Source organism: Mesoplodon bidens (genome assembly GCF_964165515.1).
Source record: "Mesoplodon bidens genome assembly, chromosome: 8".
NCBI classification, from domain to species: Eukaryota; Metazoa; Chordata; class Mammalia; order Artiodactyla; family Ziphiidae; genus Mesoplodon; species Mesoplodon bidens.
In genome coordinates, this window is record NC_138165.1 from 79,166,533 (window position 1) to 79,193,242 (window position 26,710).

Below are 26,710 nucleotides of genomic sequence, written 5' to 3' on the forward strand. Positions count from 1 at the left end.
TCTGACTTAGTTCACTTAGTATGATAATCTCTAGTTGCATCCATGTTGTTGCAAATGGCATTATTTCATTCTTTTTTTATAGCTGAGTAATATTTCATTGTATATATGTACCACATCTTCTTTATCCATTTCTCTGTCAATGGATATTTAGGTTGCTTCCATGTCTTGGCTATTGTGAATAGTGCTGCTATGAACATAGGGGTGCATGTATCTCTTTGGATTAGAGTTTTGTCTAGATATATGCCCAGGAGTGGGATTGCTGGATCATATGATAATTCTATTTTTAGTTTTCTGAGGAACCTCCATACTGTTTTCCATAGTGGCTTTACCAACTTACATTTCCACCAACAGTGTAGGAGGGTGCCCTTTTCTTCACACTCTTTCCAGCATTTGTTATTCATAGAGTTTTTTTTTTTTTTTTTTTTTTGCGGTATGCGGGCCTCTCACTGTTGTGGCCTCTCCCGTTGCGGAGCACAGGCTCCGGATGCGCAGGCTCAGCGGCCATGGCCCACGGGCCCAGCCGCTCCGCGGCATATGGGATCCTCCCAGACCGGGGCACGAACCCGTATCCCCTGCATCGGCAGGCGGACTCTCAACCACTGCGCCACCAGGGAGGCCCCATAGAGTTTTTAATGATGGCCATTCTGATCGGCATGAGGTGATACCTCACTGTACTTTTGATTTGCATCTCTCTAATAATTAGCGATGTTGAGCATCTTTTCATGTGACTATTGGCCATTTGTCTTTCTTCTTTGGAGAAATGTCTCTTTGGGTCTTCTGCCTATTTTTCGATTTGGTTGTTTGTTTTTTGTTGTTGATTTTATGAGCTGTTTATATATTTTGGAAATTAAGCCCTTGTCAGTTGCATCATTTGCAAATACTTTCTCCCATTCTGTAGGTTGTCTTTTCATTTTGTTTTTGGTTTCCTTTGCTGTGCAAAAGCTTGTAAGTTTGATTAGGTCCCATTTGTTAATTTTTGTTTTTATTTCTATTGCCTTGGGAGACTGACCTAAGAAAACATTGGTATGATTTACATCAGAGAATGTTTTGATTAGGCATTTAATCTTTGGATGACAGAATTATAGGTAATTTTTATTCTCCTTTTTATCTTTCCTGTATTTTCTCAAAGGAATACAATAAGCATTGTTATCATTAGAAAGAAAATAATTGCAGAGGGGGAAAAAGAGATTCTGCTTTCATTTGTTTCTTTGGTTGATTTTATTCTGTAAAATGATATTTTAGCAATGGTTAGAACTTATTGGAAGATTTAAGGACACTGGACCTAATGGTTTTAAACAGGGCTGGACCCAGTTCTGATCCTTTCCAGTTTCATATACTGGAATAAAAATAGTTATTTAAAAAGAGATTTTAATTTAAGTACATGTACATTTAGGGTAATAAAATGGTAAAGATTTACACTGTGCAAAGGGTATAGAATGTAAAGCAAGTCTCTTCCTGTCCACCCCCAGACCTCTAGTTCCTCTCCTCTCAGGCAACCACTGAAAGAGCTTCCTGTGTATTTTCTTCAAAGATCTGTGAATACAGTCTAGGCACTGTATGAGTTTGGTATGTCTCTTTCCAGAATTTCCTTATCTTTTATTTTCTGCTTTAATATATATTTCTGTAATCACTGAAAATCTAATTATGTTGTTTGAGTATTTCTAAAAAGTAGATGTATGATTTTTGGTTATATTGCAACTTGCTATTTTCGCTGTCGTAATAACTAATCTTGAATATCTATCCATTTTAATTTCAGAAGTTGGAGTGCATTTTCTTAACTGCTGCATAATATTCTGTAGGATGACTATGCTTTAGTTAATTTAGCCATTCCTTTATTGGAGGACATTTGGGATGTTTCTAGTTGTTCAGGATTATATATTGGGCTGCGGTGAGACTCCATGTACAAACCCTGTTGAGCACATGTGTGTTTCTATGGAGTGTGATTTAAGGAATGAACTTGCTAGTTTGCTCCCTTGAATGTCTAGAGGTTTTGTTTGTTGAACTTTGAACGTATGCTTTTAGGTGCAGCCCAAATATTTAAGGTATCTTTCCTATATAAAAGTATTTTCATGATAATTGATTGCTTTTGCAGTAAATAATCTAGGCTCTGCAGCCTTTGTGAATCCAGTGTAAAACAAGATGTATCTTTCTAAGACACTGTCCCTCCAGTTTCCTAATCAAGAAAACTTGTCTAAACAATAATGTCAGCTCTAGATTAAAAGGGAGAAAAAAGTTTTGTCCATAATTCCAATTCTAAGAAGGAAATAATCAGAGGTATGCACAGGATATATGAAAAAGCCTGTCAGTGCAATATTATTTTTAATAGTAAAGAAACAGAAAATTGCTTAAAATAAATTTTGATATCTCCACATGCTGGAAATCAAGAAATATTAAAAATATGCCAAAGAAGAATATTTATGGTAAAGGTAAATGTTCATTCTAAATATTAAGTGGGTATAAAAAAATACAGATGTACACGCTTGGATGTGCAACCTGATTCTAACTTTTATATAAATGTGTATTTGTGTGTATGTGATGTATGATAATGACAACCATGACCATGTTATAATTTATTGAATTTTCAATTTTTACCAAAAAAAAAAACCACCCCAGTGTTCTGTAATCAGAATTGGCGGGAAGTAATCAGGATTGTTTTTTTTTTTTAAATACTGTTTTATTTTATTTTAATTAATTAATTAATTATTTTTATTTTTGGCTGCATTGGGTCTTCGTTGCTGCGCATGGGCTTTCTCTAGTTGCAGCGAGTGAGGGCTACTCTTTGTTGCGGTGCGAGGGCTTCTCATTGTGGTGGCTTCTCTTGTTGCAGAGCACGGGCTCTAGGTGCACGGGCTTCAGTAGTTGTGGCACGAGGGCTCAGTAGTTGTGGCTCATGGGTTCTAGAGTGCAGGCTCAGTAGTTGTGGAGCATGGGCTTAGTTGCTCTGCGGCATGTGAGATCTTCCCGGACCAGGGCTCGAACCCGTGTCCCCTGTGTTGGCAGGCAGATTCTTAACTTCTGAGTCACCAGGGAAGTCCCAGAAAAGGTTTATTTGAAAAAGAAAAACTAAAAGCTTCAAAGTCTTTTGGGCCACTTTTTAAAAATATTAAAGTTTACCTTAATGTTTCTATTTTAACATCAGAGGTACAAAATACACAGGTCCTGGTTCACTCCATCACCCCTCAAGTGATAGTCAGGATTTGTGGTTTCATCCGAGAATGTCAGTGAATGCAGGGAGCTTAAAAATTTAGGAGCCTTGTCTCAGGGAGGAAAGAGGTCCAAACAGGTTAAGGTTATTTGAGGTTAAAGAAAGTGCCCAGGGGCACAGAGTCTGTGGGAGCAAGCAAATGGTGGAGCTGGACGAGAAGTTAAAGGTTTTCTAGTTCAAGGTTTTCAGATGGTAGCCCTGAGGTAAGGGAGCATCTGAGTAAGCCTTCAAGGAAGAGTTCTTCAACGTTGAAGAGGTGGAAAATCACTGCTTTCAAATGAATTTTCCAGTGAGGAAGTGGGAAAACCAGGAGGGTAAGAGAAGTGTTCAGGTCACATGCCCAGTGGTGTCCGGCCCCACAGCCAAGGTCTTTCCTTCTTTCAGGTGAACACGCCTTTGTTCGTTAGTTTTTGGTCGTTACTCTAAAAGCACGATAGGTGTTGTATACTCACAACACTTCAGGAGATATTGCTCTTCTGATCCCACCTTACCGAGCAGGAATCTCCTCAGCTGTAGGCTGTGAGCTGCCCAGGCCTGGGCCAGTGCCCCAGCTGGGTTCTGGTCCAAGTTCTGTCGGACCCCGCAGCCCCAGACTCTGAGCCACTGCACTGCCTGCCTCTCCGACAGTCAGCTGCAGGTGAGATTCCTGGCTTTGACAGTGGCCCTGTAGCCCGCCCCAGGGATCCAGGTCCCAGTCTTGTTCCTATGATGTACCCGATACAAACCCTGCTCCAAGGGCTCCTGTACCATGAACATGGGCCTATCAGAGCAGGGGAGGTGAGGGAGAAATTGGCCAAGGTGACTCAAGGGGCTCGAGAAACCCCAGATCTTGGGCTGCTTGTGTGAAGGTTGTCTGGAGTTTCCTGAAACACTGCCCTCTCTTTTTTTTTACCTGCTCAAACATGTAAGTATGTGAAAATACCCCATAATCTGATTCAGAGACTGTTTGTGTTGAAAGGCTGACCGAGTTCTCTTGGTTCCATTTCCAGTCTTGGGTTCTTGAGCAGCTGTGGGTGCCTGTCCTGAGGCCCTTGGGGGAGAGTACTGCATCGCGTCCTCCTGCCACCATTGTTTCCATTAGACCACATGACTTCTCCCGCCTCCAACCCTTCCAATCTGTCCTCCACACTTTATTTTTTTAATTTAATTTTTATTTTATATTGGAGTATAGCTGATTTACAGTGTTATGTTAGTTTCTGGTGTGAAGCAAAGTGATTCAGTTATACATCTACGTATGTCCCCCACACTTTAAATGTTAATCCCTAATTGGATGATGTCACGCTCATGTTTACAATCCTTTCTTGGTTTCCATTATATCCAGGAGAGAGCCTGACCCCCTTGACCCATCGTATGAGGCCCTTTATAACAGTTCCCGGCCACAGCTCCATCCCTTTGTCTCACCACTCCCTCTCCCAGACCCTTCGTGGTTACTTTATTGAGCTCCCTTTGCCTGCCCGAACTGACTTGAACATTCTTGCCTCCAACTTTTGCATAAATTATTTCCTTCAAAAATTGTCCTTCACCATCTCCTCCCCAAAGGTGGCTTCCCTCCAGAAAGCCCTTCTCCCAGGCTGAGTTAAGGCTCTTTCTTCTATATTTCTACTGTGCCCTGGTCACAACTCTCTGACCACTGGCTACTTTGTAAATCTACCTTCCAAAACAGTAAGCTACTTGAGAGTGGGAACCTGTTTGTTTGTTTTCTTGCCTGTATCCACAGCATAATGTCTGGCATATAGTAGATGTAATAGCATTTGATGAAGGAACAAATCAGTAAGTGGTAGTTTTCTTCCCATCTGAACATAACATTGTATTTTAACCTAGGTAACAACTACATTCTCCTAACGCTCGATCAGCATGAATTTCAACAGATGTCTGTATAATATTGGGGAACAGCTGGACAGTGAAGACCTGGCTGCCCTCAAGTTCCTGAGCCTGGACTACATTCCACACAGGAAGCAGGAACCCATCAAGGATGCCTTGATGCTATTCCAGAGGCTCCAAGAAAAGAGAATGTTGGAGGAAAGCAACCTGTCCTTCTTGAAGGAGCTGCTTTTCCGAATGAATAGACTGGATCTGCTGCTCACCTACCTGGACACCAGTGAGGAGGAGATGGAGAGGGAGCTTCAGATGCCGGGCAGGGCCCAGATCTCTGCCTATAGGTGGGAAAAACCTCCATGGTGTGGAACTGGGACGTGTGGGTTGAATGGGCACATCTTTATGGGAAGGGCTGATGCTGTTTGTAGGTTGTCTGTATGGTGTGACTTTGGAGACTTGGGAAGATGTCCCACCATGGTCAGGTTAAGAAATTTAGAGACTTTATGTAGAATTCAGAGAAAAATATGCTAAAACCATAAAATAAAATTTTCTTTCCAAGGTGAAACATTACCTATAGGTATGCCGAAATCCAAATAGACATTTTTTTTAAATTTTTTTTAAATTTTTTATTTTTTTAATTTTTTGCTTTATAACAAATTTAATCACTTATACATATACATATAGACATTTTTTAAACGTTCTAACTCTCTCTGTCTGTTACATATCCGTTATCTTGATGCCTCTGCTTTGCTGATGCCCATACCATGCACTTCTTTGCCTATTATCGAATAAAGCACCACTACTTCCCACCTGAGACCCCCTCCCACCTACTTCTGGATGACTATGAAATTCTCAGTAAGGTTTTAGGCTTTTATTCCATACCTTAAGGCTTGTGTTACCAAGTTCTTAAGTGAGCTGTGTGTTGTCAGTCATTCTGGATTGGCCAGGCCGGACCCCCGTAATGAGTGCTTTTTTTATTATGGTATAAGATAACCATTTTTAATCTATGCCTGGCCATCTGGAAACCCCCATGGTAATAACCGATCATTGTAAGGCTAAACAGCTTCCACAATTTTACTTCGTAAGCCATCCTGTAACGCCCAATGACTGCTTAATCCCTGTGACCCCAGATGCTGTCAGAACAGCAGTGGCTTGGGCTGTCTGTCCTGCCAAAGGCTTAACACAGTAGAGAAGTTAATTCCTTATAGTTCTGGAGGCTAGAGGCTGAAGTTGAGATGTCAACAGGATTGATTCCTTTTTAGAGGCTCTGAGGGATAATCTGTTTCATGATCCTCTCCTAGCTTCAGGTAGTTGCAGGCAATCCTTGGTGTTCCTTGTCTTACGGATGCATCAGTTCAATCTCTGCCTCTTTCTTCACCTTGCCTTCTCTGCTGTGTATCTGTGTCTTAATTTCCCTCTTCTTTTAAAGACACCAGCCATTGGATTAGGGCCACCCTAATCTAGTATGACCTTATCTTGGCAAGATTACATCCACAAAGACCCTTTTCCCAAGTAAAGTCACTTTTACACGTTCCAAGTGGACATGAATTTGGAAGGAGAGTGGGGAAGGATACTATTCAATACTGGGTAACTTTGGTTCAATAGAATTGTGAAGTCCTTGTGATGAATTTTTTTTCATTAAGGCATCAATTAATCATAAAAACAACAGCTCCATAATTAGGAAAGCTAGAGGGTCTCATCTTGTGTCCCCTGTCTTGGTCTTTTGAAGGTTGCACTCCTGCCATGTGAGCAAGGCCAAGGCAACTTCCAGTGCAGACAATGACATGGGCCTCTCTGTTGGAGGGTTACGAGTGTCTAACAAGGGCAGGATCTGTCTGTTAAAATCTTGAACATGTTAGCTTGGGAACAAAAGGGTCAGCACAAGTAAAATCTCCTGCTTGTTCATCATTGTTGAATATCAAGTAAGAAAAAAAAATGCTAGTGTGGCCACTTTCCATTTATAGGATATTTAAAATTTCAAATTATCATTGCTACCTATAAAATTAGTACCTTATAAACTATCCAGATTTATTTCTAGACAACGATGGTACAAGAAAGCCAGTAGGTTTCAATAATGAGGAACGTAGAAGGGCAAAATACCTTGTGATAAAGTTAAAAGGGGAGGTAGCTTTTGATTGGACCCAATCTTGGTCAAACTGAGAAAGTTTTAGAGAAATACTTCTAGGGTAGAGATTCCATGAGAAGAAGGATGAAGCAGGTGATAATACTGAGTAACTTCTGTTTCTACACTACAGTTGATCATTGAACAACATGGGGGTTAGGGGTGTGGACCCTCTGCACAAAAACCCGCTTATGACTTACAGTCTATCCTCTGTATCTTAGGTTCCACATTTGTGGGTTTGACCAACCGCAGACTGTGTAGTACTGTATTACGTATTTATTTATTTATTTATTTATTAAAAAATTTTTTTTTGCGGTACACGGGCCTCTCGCTGTTGGGGCCTCTCCCGTTGCGGAGCACAGGCTCTGGACGCGCAGGCTCAGCGGCCATGGCTCACGGGCCCAGCCGCTCCATGGCATGTGGGATCTTCCCGGACCGGGGCACGAACCCGTGTCCCCTGCATCGGCAGGTGGACTCTCAACCACTGCACCACTAGGGAAACCCTGTATTACGTATTTATTGAAAAAAATCTGTACATAAGTGGACCTGTGCACTTCAAACCTGTGTTGCTCAAGGGTCAACCATGTTTTTATTTTTAGAATTTTACTTTTCTAATTTACTTTTGAAGTTAACATGTTTTTGTATTAACGTTATTTTCCTTTGCACCATAATAGTAAAAGGTTTGCTGACTTGTAAAACTTTCCTTTGTTCATTCAACAAGCATATCCCAAGAGCCTATCATAATTTAGGAAATAATAATGCCTGTCATGTTTGAACACTTAGTGTGTTGCCAAAGGTTGGTTTAAGTGCTTCAGGTAAACTTATTCATGTAATCCTCAACACCTCCCAGAGGGGTAAATAGAGTATTATCTACAATCTACAGATGAGGGGGAAAAAATGTGTAACATGTCTAAAGCCACACAGTTCATGGATGGTGGATCCAAGGTTCCAACACCAGGAGTCTGGGTCCCCTGCACTTAAACACTGTATCTCATGACCCTCTAGGCTTATGGAAACCAAAAGGGCACTGATCCCATTCTCAGGGAACTTGGACAGCTTCATAAACAGACAGTTATGTGTGTTACTCTTCTGGCGATACACAGGCAGGTACAGCGGGGTGAATACAGCCTTGAGGACAGTCAGGCAGTGCTTGAGCTGTTAGTGGATGAGTGGTTGTCTGCAGACGGACAAGGGGATAGGGGTGGGAGGAGGCCCAGCATAACAGGGTGAGGGGCAGGGCAGCTGCGTGTGTTCAGAGAGGAGATGGGGGGACAGCAGTAAGGAGCATCCAGAGATGAGGAGGCAGGCTGGGCTCCGTTCACAAAAGCCCCTACTCCAGAAGGAGGCGTTTGGCCTTCCTACTGAAGGTAGCGGCTGGGAGAACATTGACTAGTTTTAATTGAGGAATTCCATCTGATTTGCATTTTGAAAAGCATGATATCCAGAATCAAAGCTTTTTCTCTATTGCAACAAGATCTTGATTTTATAGCGAAGGACAAAGGAAAAACACAATTCATTTAACTGAAATTAACTGAAAGTCAAAGTTGGAGAACTTTAAATTCTAAGAGTGGGATAGTTGGGCATGAGCCATTTGTCTTCAGTGTCACCACACCAGCCTCTTTCCAAGGACTCAACTCATAAATCACGTCATTATCTGGCTTTATTTTAAAGGGAGGCCATAGGAATCAAGTCCACTGTGACTCGGATGGGAAATCGGATGGGAAATCATGTAAGAAAATATTTCTAAAGTGTTTCTGTTTCCCACTTCAGGGTCATGCTTTTTCAGATTTCAGAAGATGTGAGCAAACTGGAATTGAAGGACTTCAAGTTTTTTTTGAGCCAGGAGATTGCCAAATGTAAGCTGGATGATGACATGGTAAGACCTGGTGTCTGCCCGAGGTTTAGTCTTGAGGGTGAGTCAGCCAGTGGGGATTTCTGAGACTAAAGAGAGCACTTGTCAGTAAAGCAACATGAATTCTCACTTTTTAACTGGGGAGAAGAAGAACGCTGTCAGGCATGAGTGCTGTAGATATGATGCCCCTGTATACTGTGAAGTGCTGCTCACGTTAATTACCAGGAACAAGGCAGGGTGAGGAGCGAGGGGAGAAGGCTGGTGTGGAGGCCCAGGCAATGTGGAGACCTTGCAGAGCCAGGAGAGACGGTGGTGGGCCTGAGATCGCTTTCCCACTTCTGCAGTCTCTGAAACAACCTGGGACCTGGAACTCTGTGTGTGTGTGTGTGTGTGTGTGTGTGTGTGCGTGCGCGTGTGTGTTATGGGAACACTCAGCCTGGAGATGATCAGGTGGCAGAGGCAATGGAGGGTGTGAGGCAGTCCCCAGGGCTGTTGCCATAGGGACCAGGCTGTTGCATCTCAGCCATGCACTCAGGCTGCTTCACTGTCTTCACATAAAGGTGTCCACAGGCAGTTTCAGCACAGGGCCTGGGCCTGGGGACTAGGTGACATCTGATGTGACTTCTCCTGTGTCTTCTTATTTCTGTCTTTCTGGGCCAGAAATCATGAATTGCCTCCCTAATAATCTACTGATTGGCTTTATAAGACCAGGATGTCCTCCCAGGAGGGTTGGCTTGGGAAGCTAGGGTGGGTGCTTAGTTTGGAGAGAGTGGAAGCAAAAAAAAAAAGTTAATCTAAAAGCCAATATGGCTCCATCTAGTCTTCCAACTTGATTTCTCCTCCCTCTAGACCTTGCTTGATATTTTCATAGAGATGGAGAAGAGGGTCATCCTAGGGGAAAGAAACTTGGACACCCTGAAAAGAATCTGTGAGCAAATCAACAAGAGCCTATTGAAGAAAATCAACGATTATGAAGAACTAAGCAGAGGTATAAATAACCTGAGAGCTGTGGATCAGCAAAATGTAGTCTTAAATGGACAGACTCCTCTATGTCACAGCAGTTTCTAATCAAATATGTGTGTGTTTCTTTTTAAATTCAGAGCAAAGAATGAGCCTTGAAAGAGGTCCAGATGAATTTTCAAACGGTAATACTTGCAGATATGTTTTCGAGGTTTATTTAGTTAATTTACTTCCTGATAGCCTCATTGCCTCCTCTCCACAACCTTCTACCACATCTGCATTTTTTTTTAAATTGGGGTAGAGTTGTTTTACAATGTTGTGTTAGTTTCAGTGAATGGAAGTAGAGTTCCCCGTGCTATACAGCAGGTTCTCATTAGTTATCTATTTCCTACCTATTAATGTATATATGTCAATCCCAATCTCCCAATTCATTCCACCCCCCGTTTCCCCCCTTGGTGTCCATACATTTGTTCTCTATGTCTGTGTCTCTCCTTCTGCCTTGCAAACCAGTTCATCTGTGCCATTTTTTCTAGATTCCACATACGTGTGTTAAATATATGATATTTGTTTTTCTCTTTCTGACTTACTTCACTCTGTATGACAGTCTCTAGGTCCATCCACGTCTCTGCAAATGACCCAATTTCATTCCTTTTTTTAGGCTGAGTAATATTCCATTGTATATATGTACCACTTCCTCTTTATCCATTTGTCTGTCAATGGGCATTGACGTTGCTTCCATGACCTGGCTATCGTAAATAGTGCTGCAATGAATATCAGGGTGCATGTGTCTTTTTTTAAAATAAATTTTATTTATTTATTTATTTATTTATTTATTTATTTATGGCTGTATTGGGTCTTTGTTGCTGCACATGGGCTTTCTCTAGCTGTGGCGAGTAGGGGCTACTCTTCATTGCTGCATGTGGGCTTCTTATTGCGGTGGCTTCTCTTGTTGCAGAGCACAGGCTCTAGGTGCGCGGGCTTCAGTAGTTGAGGCTCATGGGTTCTAGAGCGCAGGCTCAGTAGTTGTGGCACACAGGCTTAGTTGCTCCACAGCATGTGGAATCATCCTGGACCAGGGCTGGAACCTGTGTCCCCTGCATTGTCAGGTGGATTCTAAACCACTGTGCCACCAGGGAAGTCCGCATGTGTCTTTTTGAATTAAGGTTTTCTCTGGGTATATGCGCAGTAGTGGGATTGCTGGGTCATATGCTAATTCTATTTTTAGTTTTTTAAGGAACCTCCATACTGTTCTCCATAGTGACTGTATCAATTTACATTCCCACCAACAGTGCAAGAGGGTTCTCTTTTCTCCACATCCTCTCCAGCATTTATTGCTTGTAGATTTTTTGATGATGGCCACTCTGACAGGTGGGAGGTGATACCTCATTGTAGTTTTGATTTGCGTTTCTCTAATGATTAGTGGTGTTGAGCATCCTTTCGTTTGTTGGCAGTCTGTATATCTTCTTTGGAGAAATGTTTATTTAGGTCTTCTGCCCATTTTCGGATTGGGTTGTTTGTTTTTTTGATATTGAGCTGCAGGAACTGCTTGCTTGTATATTTTGGAGATTAATCCTTTGTCAGTTGCTTCATTTGCAAATATTTTCTCCCATTCTGAGGGTTGTCTTTTGGTCTTGTTTATGTTTTCCTTTGTTGTGCAAGAGCTTTTCAATTTCATTAGGTCCCATTTGTTTATTTTTGTTTTTATTTCCATTTCTCTAGGAGGTGGGTCAAAAAGGATCTTGCTGTAATTTATGTCATAGAGTGTTCTGCCTATGTTTTCCTCTAAGAGTTTTATAGTGTCTGGCCTTACATTTAGGTCTTTAATCCATTTTGAGTTTATTTTTGTATATGGTGTTAGGGAGTGTTCTAATTTCATTCTTTTACAAGTAGCTGTCCAGTTTTGCCAGCATCACTTATTGAAGAGACTGTCTTTTCTCCATTGTATATCCTTGCCTCCTTTGTCATAGATTAGTTGACCATAGGTGCGTGGGTTTATCTCTGGGCTTTTTATCCTGTTCCATTGATCTATATTTCTGTTTTTGTGCCACTACCATGCTGTCTTGATTACTGTAGCTTTGTACTATAGTCTGAAGTCAGGGAGTCTGATTCCTCCAGCTCCATTTTCTTTTTTAAGAAGATGTTGTGGGTAGGAGTTAATTAATTAATTAATTAATTATTGCTGCGTTGGGTCTTTGTTTCTGTGCGAGCGCTTTCTCTAGTTGTGGCAAGCGGGGGCCACTCTTCATCATGGTGCGCGGGGCTCTCACTATTGTGGCCTCTCTTGTTGTGGAGCACAGGCTCCAGACGCGCAAGCTCAGTAGTTGTGGCTCACGGGCCCAGTTGCTCCGCGGCATGTGGGATCCTCCCAGACCAGGGCTCGAACCCGTGTCCTCCCCATTAGCAGGAAGATTCTCAACCACTGTGCCACCAGGGAAGCCCCATTTTTTTTTTCTCTCACGATTGCTTTGGCTATTCGGTGTCTTTTGTGTCTCCATACAAATTTTAAGATTTTTCATTCTAGTTCTGTGAAAAATGCCATTGGCAATTTGATGGGGATTGTGTTGAATCTGTAGATTGCTTTGGGTAGTCTAGTCATTTTCGCAATATTGATTTTCCAATCCAAGAACATGGTACATCTCTCCATCTGTTTGTGTCATCTTTGATTTCTTTCATCAGTATTCTGTAGTTTTCGGAGTACAGGTCTTTTACCTCCTTAGGTAGGTTTATTCCTAGATATTTTATTCTTTTTGTTGCAATGGTGAATGGGATTGTTTCCTTAATTTCTCTTTCTGATCTTTCATTGTTAGTGTATAAAATGCAAGAGATTTCTGTGCATTAATTTTGTATCCTGCAACTTTACCAGATTCATTGATTAGCTCTAGTAGTTTTCTGGTGGCATCTTTAGGATTCTCTATGTATGGTATCATGTCATCTGCAAACAGTGACAGTTTTACTTCTTCTTTTCCAATTTGTATTCCTTTTATTTCCTTTTCTTCTCTGATTGCTGTGGCTAGGACTTCCAAAACTATGTTGAATAATAGTGGTGAGAGTGGACATCCTTGTCTTGTTCCTGATCTTAGAGGAAATGCTTTCAGTTTTTCACCATTGAGAATGATGTTTGCTGTGGGTTTGTCATATATGGCCTTAATTATGCTGAGTTAGGTTCCCTCTGTGCCCACTTTCTGGAGAGTTCTTTTAATCATAAATGGGTGTTGAATTTTCTCAAAAGCTTTTTCTGCATCTATTGAGATGATCACATGGTTTTTCTTCTTCAGTTTGTTAATATGGTATATCGCATTGATTGATTTGTGTGTATTGCAGAATCCTTGCATCCCTGGGATCAGTCCCACTTGATCATGGTGTATGATCCTTTTAAAGTGTTGGTGGATTCTGTTTGCTAGTATTTTGTTGAGGATTTTTGCATCTACATTCATCAGTGATACTGGTCTGTAATTTTCTTTTTTTGTGATGTCTTTGTCTGGCTTTGGCATCAGGGTGATGGTGGCCTCATAGAATGAGTTTTGGAATGTTCCTTCCTCTGCAATTTTTTGGAAGAGTTTGAGAAGGATGGGTGTTAGCGCTTCTCTAAATGTTTTATAGAATTCACCTGTGAAGCCATCTGGTCCTGGGCTTTTGTTTGTTGGAAGAGTTTTGTTTGTTTGTTTGTTTGTTTTTGCAGTACACGGACTTCTCACTGTTGTGGCCTCTCCCGTTGTGGAGCACAGGCTCCGGACGTGCAGGCTCAGCAGCCATGGCTCATGGGCCCAGCTGCTCCATGGCATGTGGGATCTTCCCGGACCGGGGCACGAACCTGTGTCCCCTGCATCGGCAGGCGGATTCTCAACCACTGCGCCACCAGGGAAGCCCTGTTGGAAGATTTTTTTTTTTTTTTTTTTTTTTTTTTTTGTGGTACATGGGCCTCTCCCTGTTGTGGCCTCTCTCGTTGCGGAGCACAGGCTCCAGACGCGCAGGCTCAGCGGCCATGGCTCACGGGCCCAGCCGCTCCGCGGCATGTGGGATCTTCCCGGACCGGGGCACGAACCCGTGTCCCCTGCATCGGCAGGCGGACTCTAAACCACTGCGCCACCAGGGAAGCCCTGTGGGAAGATTTTTAATCACAGTTTCAATTCCATTACTTGTGGTTGTTCTGTTCATATTTTCTATTTCTTCCTGGTTCAGTCTTTGAAGGTTATACCTTTCTAAGAATTTGTCCATTTCTTCCAGGTTGTCCACCTTATTGGCACAGAGTTGCTTTTAGTAGTCTCCTAGGATGCTTTGTATTTCTGCGGTGTCTGTTGTGACTTCTTTTTCATTTGTAATTTTATTGATTTGTCATCTCCCTCTTTTTCTTGATGAGACTGGCTAAGGGTTTATCAGTTTTGTTTATCTTCTCAAAGAACCAGCTTTTAGTTTTATTGATCTTTGCTATTGTTTTCTTTGTTTCTATTTCATTTATTTCTGCTCTGATCTTTATAATTTCTTTCCTTCTACTAACTTCGGGGTTTTTTTTTTTGTTTGTTGTTGTTCTTTCTCTAGTTCCTTTAGGTGTAAGGTTAGATTTTTTATTTGAGATTTTTCTTGTTTCTTGAGGTAGGATTTTATTGTTATAAAGTTCCCTCTTAGAACTGCTTTTGCTGCATCCCATAGGTTTTGGGCTGTTGTGTTTTTTTGTCATTTATCTCTAGGTATTTTTTAATTTCCTCTTTAATTTCTTCAGTGATCTCTTGGTTATTTAGTAGCATATTGTTTAGCCTCCATGTGTTTGTGTTTTTTACAGTTTATTTCCTCTAATTGATTTCTAATTTCATAGCACTGTGGTTGGAAAAGATGCTTGATACGATTTCAATTTTCTTAAATTTACCAAGGTTTGATTTGTGACCCAAGATATGATCTATCCTGGAGAATGTTCCATGTGCACTTGAGAAGAAAGTGTAATCTGCTGTTTTTGGATGGAATGTCCTGTAAATATCAATTAAATCTATCTGGTCTATTTTGTCATTTAAAGCTTGTGTTTCCTTATTTACTTTCTGTCTGGATGATCTGTCCATTGGTGTAAGTGAGGTGTTAAAGTCCCCCACCTTTATTGTGTTACTGTTGATTTCCCCTTTTTATAGCTGTTAACATTTGCCTTATGTATTGAGGTGCTCCTATCTTGGGTGCATATATATATATATAATTGTTATATCTTCTTCCTGGATTGATCCCTATGTAGTTTCCTTCTTTGTGTCTTGTAACATTCTTTATTTTAAAGTCTATTTTATCTGTTATGAGTATTGCTACCCCAGCTTTCTTTTGATTTCCATTTGCATGGAATATCTTTTTCCATCCCTTCACTTTCAGTCTGTATGTGTCCCTAAGTCCGAAGTGGGTCTCTTGTAGACAGCATATATACAGGTCTTGTTTTTGTATCCATTCAGTGAACCTGTGTCTTTTGGTTGGAGCATTTAATCCATTCACATTTAAGGTAATTATGAATATGTATGTCCCTATTACCATTTTCTTAATTGTTTTGAGTTTGTTTTTGTAGGTCTTTTTCTTCTCTTGTGTTTCCCATGTAGAGAAGTTCCTTTGGTATTTGTTGTAGAGCTGGTTTTGTTGTACTAAATTCTCTTACATTTTGCTTGTCTGTAAATCTTTTGATTTTTCCATCAATTCTGAATGAGATCCTTGCTGGGTAGAGTAATCTTGGCTGTAGCTTTTTCCCTTTCATCACTTTAAATATATTGGGCCCTCCCTTCTTGCCTGTGGAGTTTCTGCTGAAAAATCAGCTCATAACCTTATGGGGATTCCCTTGTATATTATTTGTTGCTCTTCCCTTGCAGCTTTTAATATTTTTTCTTTTTTTTAAAGATTTATTATTTATTTATTTTTATTTTTATTTTTGGCTATGTCGGCTCTTAGTTGTGGCACACAGGATCTTCATTGAGGCATGCAGAATTTTTCATTGCAGCGTGCAGACTCTTCATTGTGGTGCACGGGCTTCTCTGTAGTTGTGGTGTGTAGGTTTTCTCTCTCTAGTTGTAGTACACAGGCTCCAGGGTGCATGGGCTCTGTAGTTGTGGCATGCAGGTTTCAGAGCACACAGGCTCTGTAATTTGTGGCACACGGGCTCTAGTTGAGGCATGTGAGCTCAGTAGTTGTGGCATGTGGGCTTAGTTGCCTTGCGGCATATGGGATCTTAGTTCCGTGACCAAGGATCGAACCCATGTCCCCTGCATTGTAAGGCAGATTCTTTACCACTGGACCATGAGGGAAGTTCCTAATATTTTTTCTTTGTATTTAATTTTTGATAGTTTGATTAATATGTGTCTTGGTGTGTTTCTCTTTGGGTTTATCCTGTATGGGACTCTCTGTGCTTCCTGGACTTGATTGACTATTTCCTTTCCCATATTAGGAAGTTTTCAACTAGAATCTCTTCAAATATTTTCTCAGGCCCTTTCTCTTTCTCTTCTTCTTCTGGGACTCCTATAATTCAAATGTTGGTGCATTTAATGTTGTCCCAGTGGTCTCTGAGACTTTCCTCAATTCTTTTCATTCTTTTTTGTTTATTCTGCTCTGCAGCAGTTATTTCCACCATTCTATCTTCTAGCTCACTTCTCCATTCTTCTGCCTCACTTATTCTGCTATTGATTCCTTCTAGAGTATTTTTAATTTCAGTTATTGTGTTGTTCATCACTGTTTGTTTGCTCTTTAATTCTTCTAGGTCCTTGTTAAACATTTCTTGTATTCTCTCCATTCTATTGCCAAGATTTTGGATCATCTTTACTATCATTACTCTGAATTCTTTTTCAGGTAGACTTCCTATTTCCTCTTCATTTGTTTGGTCTTGTGGGTTTTTACCTTGCTCCTTCATCTGCAGCATATTTCTCTGTGTTCTCATTTTGTTTAACTTACTGTGTTTGGGGTCTCCTTTCTGCAGGCTGCAGGGTCGTAGTTCCTCTTATTTCTGGTGTCTGCCCCAGTGGGTGGGGTTGGTCCAGTGCCTTGTGTAGGCTTCCTGGTGGGGGGACAGGTGCCTGCATTCTGGTGGGTGGAGCAGGATCTTGTTCCTCTGGTGGGCAGGGCCGCATCTGGTGGTGTGTTTTGGGGTGTCTGTGAGTGTAGTATGACTTTAGTCAGCCTGTCTGACTAAAGGCTGGGGTTTAGACTAATGGGTGGGGTTGCGTTCCTGTCTTGCTAGTTGTTTGTTGTGAGGCATCCAGCACTGGAGCTTGCTGGCCCTTGGGTGGAGCTGGGTCTTACTGTTGAGATGGAGATCTCTGGGAGGGCTCTCGCTGATTAATATTCCCTGGGGCCAGGAGTTCTCTGGTGGTCCAATACCCTGGACTCAGCTCTCCCACCTCAGAGGCTCAGGCCCAACCCCTGGCTGGAGCACCAAGACCCTGCAAGCCACATGGTGTGGAAGAAAAGGAAAAAAAAAAAAAAAAGAGAACAGAAAGAAACCCCCAAGTCGAATGGTAAAAGCAAAACCAAACAGAAAAAAACAGACACACAAAGAAACACACACATGCACTCACAAGAAAAGAAAAAGAGAAAAAAGATGAGAGCAACCAAGCAAGTAAACTAACCCAAAAATGAAAACAAACACTAAAAACTAAACTATCAAAAAGAAAAACAAAAAACCAATCAAAAGCAGAAAGCAATCTAAAAAAAGGCAAAGAAAGCATAAAACAAACACACAAAAGAGACAAAAAAGGATAAAAACATAAGAAAGATAAAAACAAAAAAAAATACAAAACAACAAAAAAGTGAAGTAAAAATTGAAAAATGTAAAATATAGTTAAAAAGAAGATAAAAACAAAGCAAAACAAAGGAAAAAACAAAAACAAGGAAAAAGCACACCATAATGACAAAGTAAAGTAGAAAGAGGAAAAAAAATAAAGTAAAAAATATATTACAAATAAAAGCATAAAAAAGAAAAGAAAAAAATGAATGAATAATAAAAAACAATAGAACAAAGTGAAAAAAATTATAGTAATATTAATATTTTCCTGTGGCCTCACCTGTCAGTGTCCTTGCTCCCACAGTGAAGCGCAGCCAATCCCTGTCTGCCCGGGAAGTCCTCCAGTACTTCTAGGTGGGTCTCTGGACCTGCTGTGGGCTCTGTGGGGTCAGCTCAGACTCTGACCTGGCCCAACTCTGGCATGTACTTGCCCCCAAAGTCCACAGTTGCCCCCAAAGTCCACAGCCTCAATTTCAGGAACACTCATTGTCTATTCAGATATTCCACAGATGCAGGGTTTACCAAGATGATTGCAGGGATTTAATCCTCTGCTCCTGTGGCTGCATAGAGAGATTTCCCTTTCTCTTCTTTGATCCCACTGCCCCTGGAGTTCAGCTTTGGTTTTGGTCCCATCTGTGCATGTGGGCCACCCTCAGGCATCTGTTCTCCACCCAGGCAAGAGGGGGCAAAAGCAGTGGCTGATTAGGGCTCACTTGCTCACTCAGGCTGGGGAGAGGGAGGGCTACAGCAGTCACAACTGTGATCACTTCTGCATCTTTTTTTTTTCCGTTTTGTTTTAATTATTTATTTATTTATTGGGGTATAGTTGTTTTACCATGTTGTGTTAGCTTCTACTGTACAGTGAAGTGGAGTTCCCTGTGCTATATAGCAGGTTCTCATTAGTTTTCTATTTTCTACATATTAGTGTATATATGTCAATCCCAATCTCCCAATTCATCCCACCCCCACTTTCCCTGCTTGGTGTCCGTACGTTTGTTCTCTATGTCTGTGTCTATATTTCTGCCTTGCAAACTGGTTCATCTGTACCATTTTTGTAGATTCCACATATATGCGTTAATATACAATATTTATTTTTCTCTTTCTGACTTACTTCACTCTGTATGCAGATGACATTTGCATGTTAATGGACCTGTTCTCCTAATAGCACCGGCTACTTTTCACCTTCTCTGCACATTGGAAGATATAAAAGGAATTGTCAAAAGACAAAGACCCTGCAGCCCCAGGCCAGCATGTTTGAAATAGGGGCAGAGTTAGTTAGTGATAAGATTTTCCCTTATTCTGTGAACTGCAAGGATATTATGTTCAAGGTGGTCTGTGAATTTTCTTTTTTTTTCTTCCTTTCTTTCTTTTATTTTTTTTAACAAATCCTGACTTTATTTTTAAAAAATTTATTCTATTTATTTTGAAATTTTAGAAAAATTTTGGCTGCATTGGGTCTTCTTTGCTGTGCATGGGCTTTCTCTAGTTGCAGCAAGTGGGGGCTACTCTTCGTTGTGGTGTGTGGGCTTCTCACTGTGGTGGCTTCTCTTGTTGTAGAGCATGGGCTCTAGGCATGCGGGCTTCAGTAGTTGTGGCACACAGGCTTAGTTGCTCCACGGCATGTGGGATCTTCTCAGACCAAGGCTCGAACCCATATCCCTTGCATTGGCAGGAGGATCCTTAACCACTCAGCCACCAGGGAAGTCCTGTGAATTTTCATTTTAAAAGGGACCTTATGTTGTCCTGGGTGCTACATCTTTCCTCACCAAAGCACCTTCCCTACCTGTGTCATTCCAGATGTGTCACAATTGCTCATAAGGGAGGGCTCCCTTGAAATGCTGGCCATGTCGGACTCTCCAGGAGAAAAGGACAGTGAGTCACAGGTACCGGGAAATTCCCATTCCTTTTCCCCTTTGTGCTGCAGATTCTAGTTATTGTGTTCCTGAGCTTTTTTTAGCTTCCAGATAAAAAATTTTCCAGATAAAAAATAAGGGACAGAAACTTATTGAAAATGTTGAGAACTGTAGAAAAAAATTCACAAAAGCACAAGTTCAAAATGTGACTTTTAAACTTTGAATTTTGGAAAGGTGATCTCTTTGGTTTCCCATGTGTTAAATTTCTATTTTAAAAGCAAAGATGTTGGAATAGTTGGAGGGCAGAGGGGTGGGGAGCCTCCAACCTGATCCTTTCAGCAGCTGCATCAGCCTAAATGGGAGAGGGCTTTGGGAGAAGAGTCAGCAGGATTAGAAAAAGCAAAGTCTTCTTTTAGCTTGGCATTTCAAAACAGTTTCTCCTTTGTGATTAGGTGTAAGCAGCACATGCTCACGATCTAGTTGTCTCTATGATCTCATCCCAATGAGCTGGCCCAAGAATTGCCTTTCTAGATATCACTTCTGTTTCTGTAACTTTCAGCAATTTACCACATTGTGACTCAGCAGCCCATTCACTCTTCCTTGTGGTGGGAAACAGAGGAAATCCTGTATGCCTAACGTCTAGTGGAGGCTTGAAATTAAGCTTAGGAGAGACTGTTTATTAGTGGACTCCTGAGCAAATTACCAGACCTCTCTCAGTCTGAACATCAAGGATTAACTGAAGTCATGTGGCACTTTGTAAACAGTAAAAGCACTCTGCAAGTGTCATCCCCACCCATCAGCTAATGACACTGAGTGCAAGAGAGATTCGTTAACTTGTCCAAAGTCTTAAGGTTATTAAGTAGTAGAGCTAGGAATTTGGCCTCCTAGTCTGGGGCCCTTTTCTCTACCTTGAGGAACTGCATGGACTTCCCAATAAATGCTAAATATCTCAGCACTGAAACAACCCCAGGGAAGTCAGGAGGTCACAGGGTCACCTCTGATTGATACTGTCAAGTAGTAGAGTCTGGATACTGTAACTTGTAGCTCAGCCAAGACCTGCCTGCCCAGCACATCTGTCTCCTTGAGTCACTGTGGTCCTGAGATCCAGATTAAGCCATCAGCTTGAAAAATCCTGGGGCCATGCTATGCCGTGTGATGGGCAGGCCCTCACCTGTTAGCCCAGAAGCATGGATGAGTTGAGCAGAGAGCCGAGGGAATCACAAGGTCTCAAAGGGGCAGCCCAAAGACAGCACCAAGACAGTCATTCACCCAGCAACTCCTGATTGAGCTCTCATAAATTAATAATAATCCTAGTCCCTGGCACAGATGTTCACTGCCTTGAGCAGAAATGAGAATAAATAATACCAATACAATGTGGTGACAACACTATTAATATAAGTGCAAATGCTCAGGAGGCCCAAGTATTGGGACACTGACTTCCCACACTAACTGTGGGGAAGAAGTCTGTGATCCTTGTCAGGGGATGAGTGGAAACTAGTTCCTTAGGGGAGCAGTGCCAAGTTGGGTGGGGCCATGGAAAGTGCACTTGCATCCCAGTTTGGCTTAGGTGATGCCTAACCTCTTACTAGGGAGTTGTTTGTTCACCTCTCAAGTGTTTGATCCACAGAGTCAGCTCCTGGGTTGGATTTTTGTTTTCCAGACATGGAACACAGTTTACCGAATGAAAAGCAAACCTCGGGGATACTGTTTGATCTTTAACAATTATGATTTTAGCATAGCAAGGAAGGATGTGCCCAAACTTCACAGCATTAAGGATAGGAATGGAACAGACTTGGATGCAGGTACAGTAGAACTCAAAAGAGAAATGAAATATTTCTAATATCTATGTTTTTGTCAAAAGGGGAGAACAAAAGCTGTATCAACAGGGCCACGTGTTTCAAAAAGATGGATATAACCGTATTTCCCTGTGGAGGTGAACAACATTCTTACATACTTGTTTTCTGCTTTTGTTTTTTTTAAATTAATTTTAAAAATCAAAGCAATATATATATAAAGATAAAATATCAAATCTTACTAAAAGGCTTATAAAAAGCAACAATAAAGTTTGTTTTTAATTCAACTAAATGAATAGAGCCTCTATAGAGTGTATTAGGTGTTGGGTGAAAACATTGCTTTGGTATCAAGACCATTTACGGAAGTTGTGTTTATAAAAGTTGGGCTATGAGTGCAGCAGAAATTGAGTCCTTAACAGAAATAGCATTTTCAAATGTTAAACTAAACAGAAAGTCTTTGGCTCAGCCTTTTTCAGCTAAGATTGAGAGCTTACAAGTTAAATGAAAAATAGTTTGCATCATGTGAACATAGAAATGGCTACAACTAAAAGCAATAAAAGAAATAATTCAACCCAACCATTGTGATATTAAGAATTTTTACTTGATCAAAGAATTTTTGAAAATGGTGTTTATGAGTCATAACATCAGGTAATTACTTATTTTTTAAATAAAGTAGTTTAGAAAATAAGATAGCTTGATTTTAATCATAAGGACTCTGTGAATGGTTTCTGTTAACATTTGTTTATTCGAGCAAATCTATTCTAAGGTTTTAAAAAGCCACAGAACCTAAGTTCACTGACTACATCATTCATCATCATATATCTTGGTATTGAAGAAAAGGTTTCAGGCTTTCGATTTTCATTTACTTAATATTTACCATTAAAACATTTTTTATTAAAATGGCATTGATTGTATTTCTGATCAAGGGTATAAAGTAGCAGTATGTAGGATGAATAAGTTTAGCAATCTACTGTACAGCATGATGGCAATAGTTGATAATGCTGTACTGAACATGAGAAATATGTAAAGAGACTATATTTCAGGTGTTCTCATCACACACACACATACACATGCAAACAAAAGGTAACTGAGTGAGGAGATATATTATTAGCTTAACTGTAGTAATCATTTCACTATTCATATCATAATGTTGTACAGCTTAAATATATGCTATTTTTATCTAAATTAATCAGACAGGCAGCCTGAAAAATGTTGAAAGACTTTGACTAGATCAATTAGAGCATTTGGGGAAAAATAATGTTAAGCATGTAGAAAACAAAGCAATGAAAAAATAATGCTATTGCTAATTCCAGGAAAGACAAAAAGTTTAATAAGAAAGGAAGCATAATTAAAGAATATTATGTTTACATAGTATTAGTAATACATATATTTCTATTGCTTCAACTAAAAGTTGTAAATGTATAAGAACACCAAGCACTCATCACCCACAATAGGAACTCAATACAAAAGTCTAAAATTTATAAATGAATAAATAGAAATGAGCCCAAATTCATTACAAAATGAAGGCTAATACCAAAAAAATAATAATAGCTAAAAGTTGAAAGTGGTTTCCTTCATAGAAATGGCTGGACAGAACATGACTGGATAAAAGGACGAGTAGAGGGGGGTAGCTTTTTGTAATAAGTCTTTTAGTACTACTTGACTTTTAAAACATTCATATCTCGTATTTTGATGAACAATTTTGAGAGGGTTCAGGATAAAATAAGTATGGATCTTTTATTAAAAATTCATTTTTGCTTTTTTTCTGATTATGTAAGGATTAGTTACTTTTTAGATTGGTTAGGTAGTAAGCCTAATTAATAGCTTACCCATCTTGTAGGCTAGTTGAGAAAAGACAACAGGCCAACAATAGCAGTCTCCCCTTTCTCTTTTGCCTCAGGGCTGGGAAATATTTGCAGCTGGTGGCAGTAAATATTAGAAGTCTGTGGAATCCAGTCACTAATATAGAGGGTCTTGTTTTTAAGTTCTGGTTCAGATTCTTATCTGATCAATGTTCTCTCTAGTCCTGGGTTGTGGTCTGGGAATTCTTGCGGTGTAATATGACTTTTTTCGTTTCACTTTTCAGAGGCTTTGAGAAAGACCTTTAGTGAGCTTCATTTTGAGATAGTGCATTACAAAGACTACACTGCAAAGAAAATCTGTGAGGTTCTGAAATCCTACCAAAGCATGGACCACAATAACAAGGACTGCTTCATCTGCTGCATCCTCTCCCATGGAGACAAAGGCATCATCTATGGCTCCGATGGGCAAGAAGCCCCCATCTATGAGCTGACCTCTTACTTCACTGGTTCAAAGTGCCCTTCCCTTCTTGGCAAACCCAAAATCTTTTTTATTCAGGCTTGTCAAGGGGATAACTACCAGAGAGGTATAGCTATTGAAACTGACTCAGAACAGAAGGAAGCCTATTTAGAAATGGATTCATCACTTCAGAAGAGATATATCCCAGATGAGGCTGACTTTCTGCTGGGGATGGCCACCGTGAACAACTGTGTTTCCTACCGAAGCACCATGGAGGGGACCTGGTATATCCAGTCACTTTGCCAGAGCCTGAGAGAAAGATGTCCTAGGTAATTTTTGCTTATTCAACACTTCTTTCATCTTTAAATGTCTAGCTGTGGATCACATAACTGTAATTCTCAGGTCAGTTGCAGAGTGAGAAAGAGGGCAAGTTTACCGATGGAAAAAACTGAAATACTTACTGAGGAGTTTCTTTTATTTAGCACCTCAAAGGACGATCAGCATATCGTAGAGTGGGAAAGACGGCAAAGTCATATAGTTCATCTCTTTCTTTAGGCAGAAATATGACTGAACCCACTCAACTAGTTTGGAATTTCCATGTTTAACATCCTCCAACCCTGTCAAAAGTTCTATAATAGCTGACCAACCTCGGACCTTCTTGTGGGAGATAAGTGCTAAAGATCAGAAACTTTTTCTATTCCCACAAATTTGGCCTGCTTTGAAGCCCACAAAATGTGGGAAAATAACTTTCCCTCATTTATTATCTTATGTTTCCTTTATTTAAATGATGGTTTTGTACGGCACAGTTCACCAAATGCACACACAACCAGCAGATAAATAGCAAGGAATCCTCTGTAGGTTGCTTCTAGTTCCGTGTCTCATTATGTTTTAAGTGTATGAAGAGCAAGAATTTCCCATGGCAGATAAAGGACTGAACCATAACATCCACACTACATTTTCATTTTGTAACTTAGACCACGAATCCTGCGAGGTTCCCAGGGGTTAGCCATAGAAGTGAATAAACAGGTTGCCCAACTAAACTGATAAGAGAAGCTGGTGAGAAAGCAGTGGGGTGGCTGCAGGAGACTTTCAATTTCCACTTGCCTAAAGTTTGATGCGGCCACAGATAAATCCACAGAAGCAATGCCAATTTGAGTCAGAGGACGTTGGGGGGCGTTGAGGCGATTGGGGGTAAGTGACACAATACATGGAGCAGAGTGAGGTGCAAATAGGTCAGGAGGCAAAGAAACCAAATCTGATGTTGACAGTGAAGTTTCTGATGGTCATAAGATATTAAGTTCTGAGACAACTTCTTTACCTGGAAAGCTGTGGTAGGTCTTGGTTTAACATCTTGTTATTTCAAATGCCTGTTGTTTTGCGGGAAATAACTATCACTAATCACAGCAGATGATAGGGTTTACCAGTTGATTTTTCCCCCCATAGATGGTCACAAGGTTATGTTATGTTTTTCAGGGGTGAAGATATTCTCACCATCCTCACCAAGGTGAACTTTGAAGTAAGCAATAAGGATGACAAGAAAAATATGGGCAAACAGATGCCACAACCTACTTTCACACTGAGAAAAAAACTCTTCTTTCCCCTTAATTGATGCTATTGTTTAGTTGCATAACTAAACAATAGTGAAAATGCTGCTATTTTATTCTTTCTTTTTTTTTTCTTGATAGATGGAAGTGGAGGGAATGGGAGGGCAATATAATTTTCATGCAAATTCAAGCTAAATCTCTGGCTTTGCAATAGCTAGACAGTCATAGCTGTAGGCATGATTAATTGTGTTTTTAATTTGATGAAATGGTTTAAAAATGAACTTATAGTAGATACAAAAAGTATAGTAAGTTTAAAAGAAATGTCAAAGATCACTGAGGGGGATATTTGCGATCTGACCTGGCTAAAAAAAACCCTCATGTGTTGAGGTTGAGGATATAATGCTCCCACATCCGGCCTGATTGCTGGTGGCGAGTGTGACAAGCTATCCCAGGAACATGTGAGCCTCCTCTCCTGTGCCACTTTGCTTTTCAGTGGTGAAAGCACCACTGTTTAGACTTAGATTTCAAAAACCTAAGCATGATTGTCCTTGTTTTTATTACTCATAAGTACAGTATTCAACTCACTTTTAAGAGGAATGATGTTAATTGGATATTGGGCTTCCCTGGTGACACAGTGGTTGAGAATCTGCCTGCCAATGCAGGGGACACGGGTTTTAGCCCTGGCCTGGGAAGATCCCAAATGCTGCGGAGCAACTAGGCCCGTGAGCCACAACTACTGAGCCTGCACGTCTGGAGCTTGTGCTCCGCAACAAGAGAGGCAGCGACAGTGACAGGCCCACGATGAAGAGTGGCCCCCGCTCGCCACAACTAGAGAAAGCCCTCACACAGAAACGAAGACCCAACACAGCCAAAAAGAAAGAAAGAAAGATAGAAAGAAAGGAGCTTTCATTAAAAAAAAAAAATTAATAAACAGAAACCTCACTTAAATAGATTAGGGAGACCAGAAGGGGGAGCTCTCATTCCCTGAGATGGTAGCAGAGCCCAACAGGAAGAAAGACTCTTATTCTTTCCTGGTAAGAACTCAACCAGTGAAAGGCCATGGACTCTGTTTACCATAGCCCTCCCCACTTACTTTTACCCTCTATAAAAACATTCTTCTTCCCTCGCTGTGTGGGGCCTTGCATATGGCTTGCCATGGTTGCAGACCCCAAATTGCAATTTTTTGCTGATACGCAATAAACCCTTCTTTCCTGGAGAGATAACTGGCAGTCTGTTTGTTTTAGGTCAACATTTTTGGTGGTCCATATGGGGACCAGAGAAGATCCTCAATGGCTCTGGGCTTGTGGGTAAACAAGTGTGGTACCCACAATCAAGCCCATTGAGTTCACTGTTTTCCTCAATGACCCTGGAGTTTGAAGGTACATCTTTCTCCTGGATCTGAGCTCATGTCCTCTTTGCCGTTTGAAGCTCTCCGGGCTTTATTCAGGATCTATTTTAAGGTTTTATCTTTCTTGTTAAGGCCTTGTTCTATGTGAAAGAACTTGTTTGGCACTTTGGTCTGATTTTGAGATTAAACTGTTTCTACTGAAGCTGGTTGAGAAGTTGTCAGCCCATTCCTTTGGG

At 40.7% G+C, this 26,710-nt stretch overlaps 1 protein-coding gene across 4 annotated transcripts in view; it reads left to right on the forward strand.

The window, feature by feature from the left end:
• The window catches only part of CASP8 (caspase 8), a 32,299-nt gene extending 5,950 nt beyond the window's left edge, over positions 1 to 26,349 (forward strand). For 3 of the 4 annotated variants that reach the window (XM_081241916.1, XM_081241918.1, XM_081241915.1), the window contains 8 exons: positions 5,027 to 5,364; positions 8,913 to 9,018; positions 9,844 to 9,982; positions 10,095 to 10,139; positions 19,475 to 19,560; positions 21,191 to 21,332; positions 23,410 to 23,911; positions 25,056 to 26,349. In XM_081241916.1, coding sequence (XP_081098042.1) covers positions 5,060 to 5,364; positions 8,913 to 9,018; positions 9,844 to 9,982; positions 10,095 to 10,139; positions 19,475 to 19,560; positions 21,191 to 21,332; positions 23,410 to 23,911; positions 25,056 to 25,191 — 1,461 coding nt within the window. In that variant the 5' untranslated portion in view covers positions 5,027 to 5,059 and the 3' untranslated portion in view covers positions 25,192 to 26,349. Of the gene's footprint in view, positions 1 to 3,953; positions 4,110 to 5,026; positions 5,365 to 8,912; positions 9,019 to 9,843; positions 9,983 to 10,094; positions 10,140 to 19,474; positions 19,561 to 21,190; positions 21,333 to 23,409; positions 23,912 to 25,055 lie in introns of those variants that run through there. The other variant, XM_081241917.1, reaches the window with a different exon arrangement.
• Positions 26,350 to 26,710: the final 361 nt, after the last annotated feature.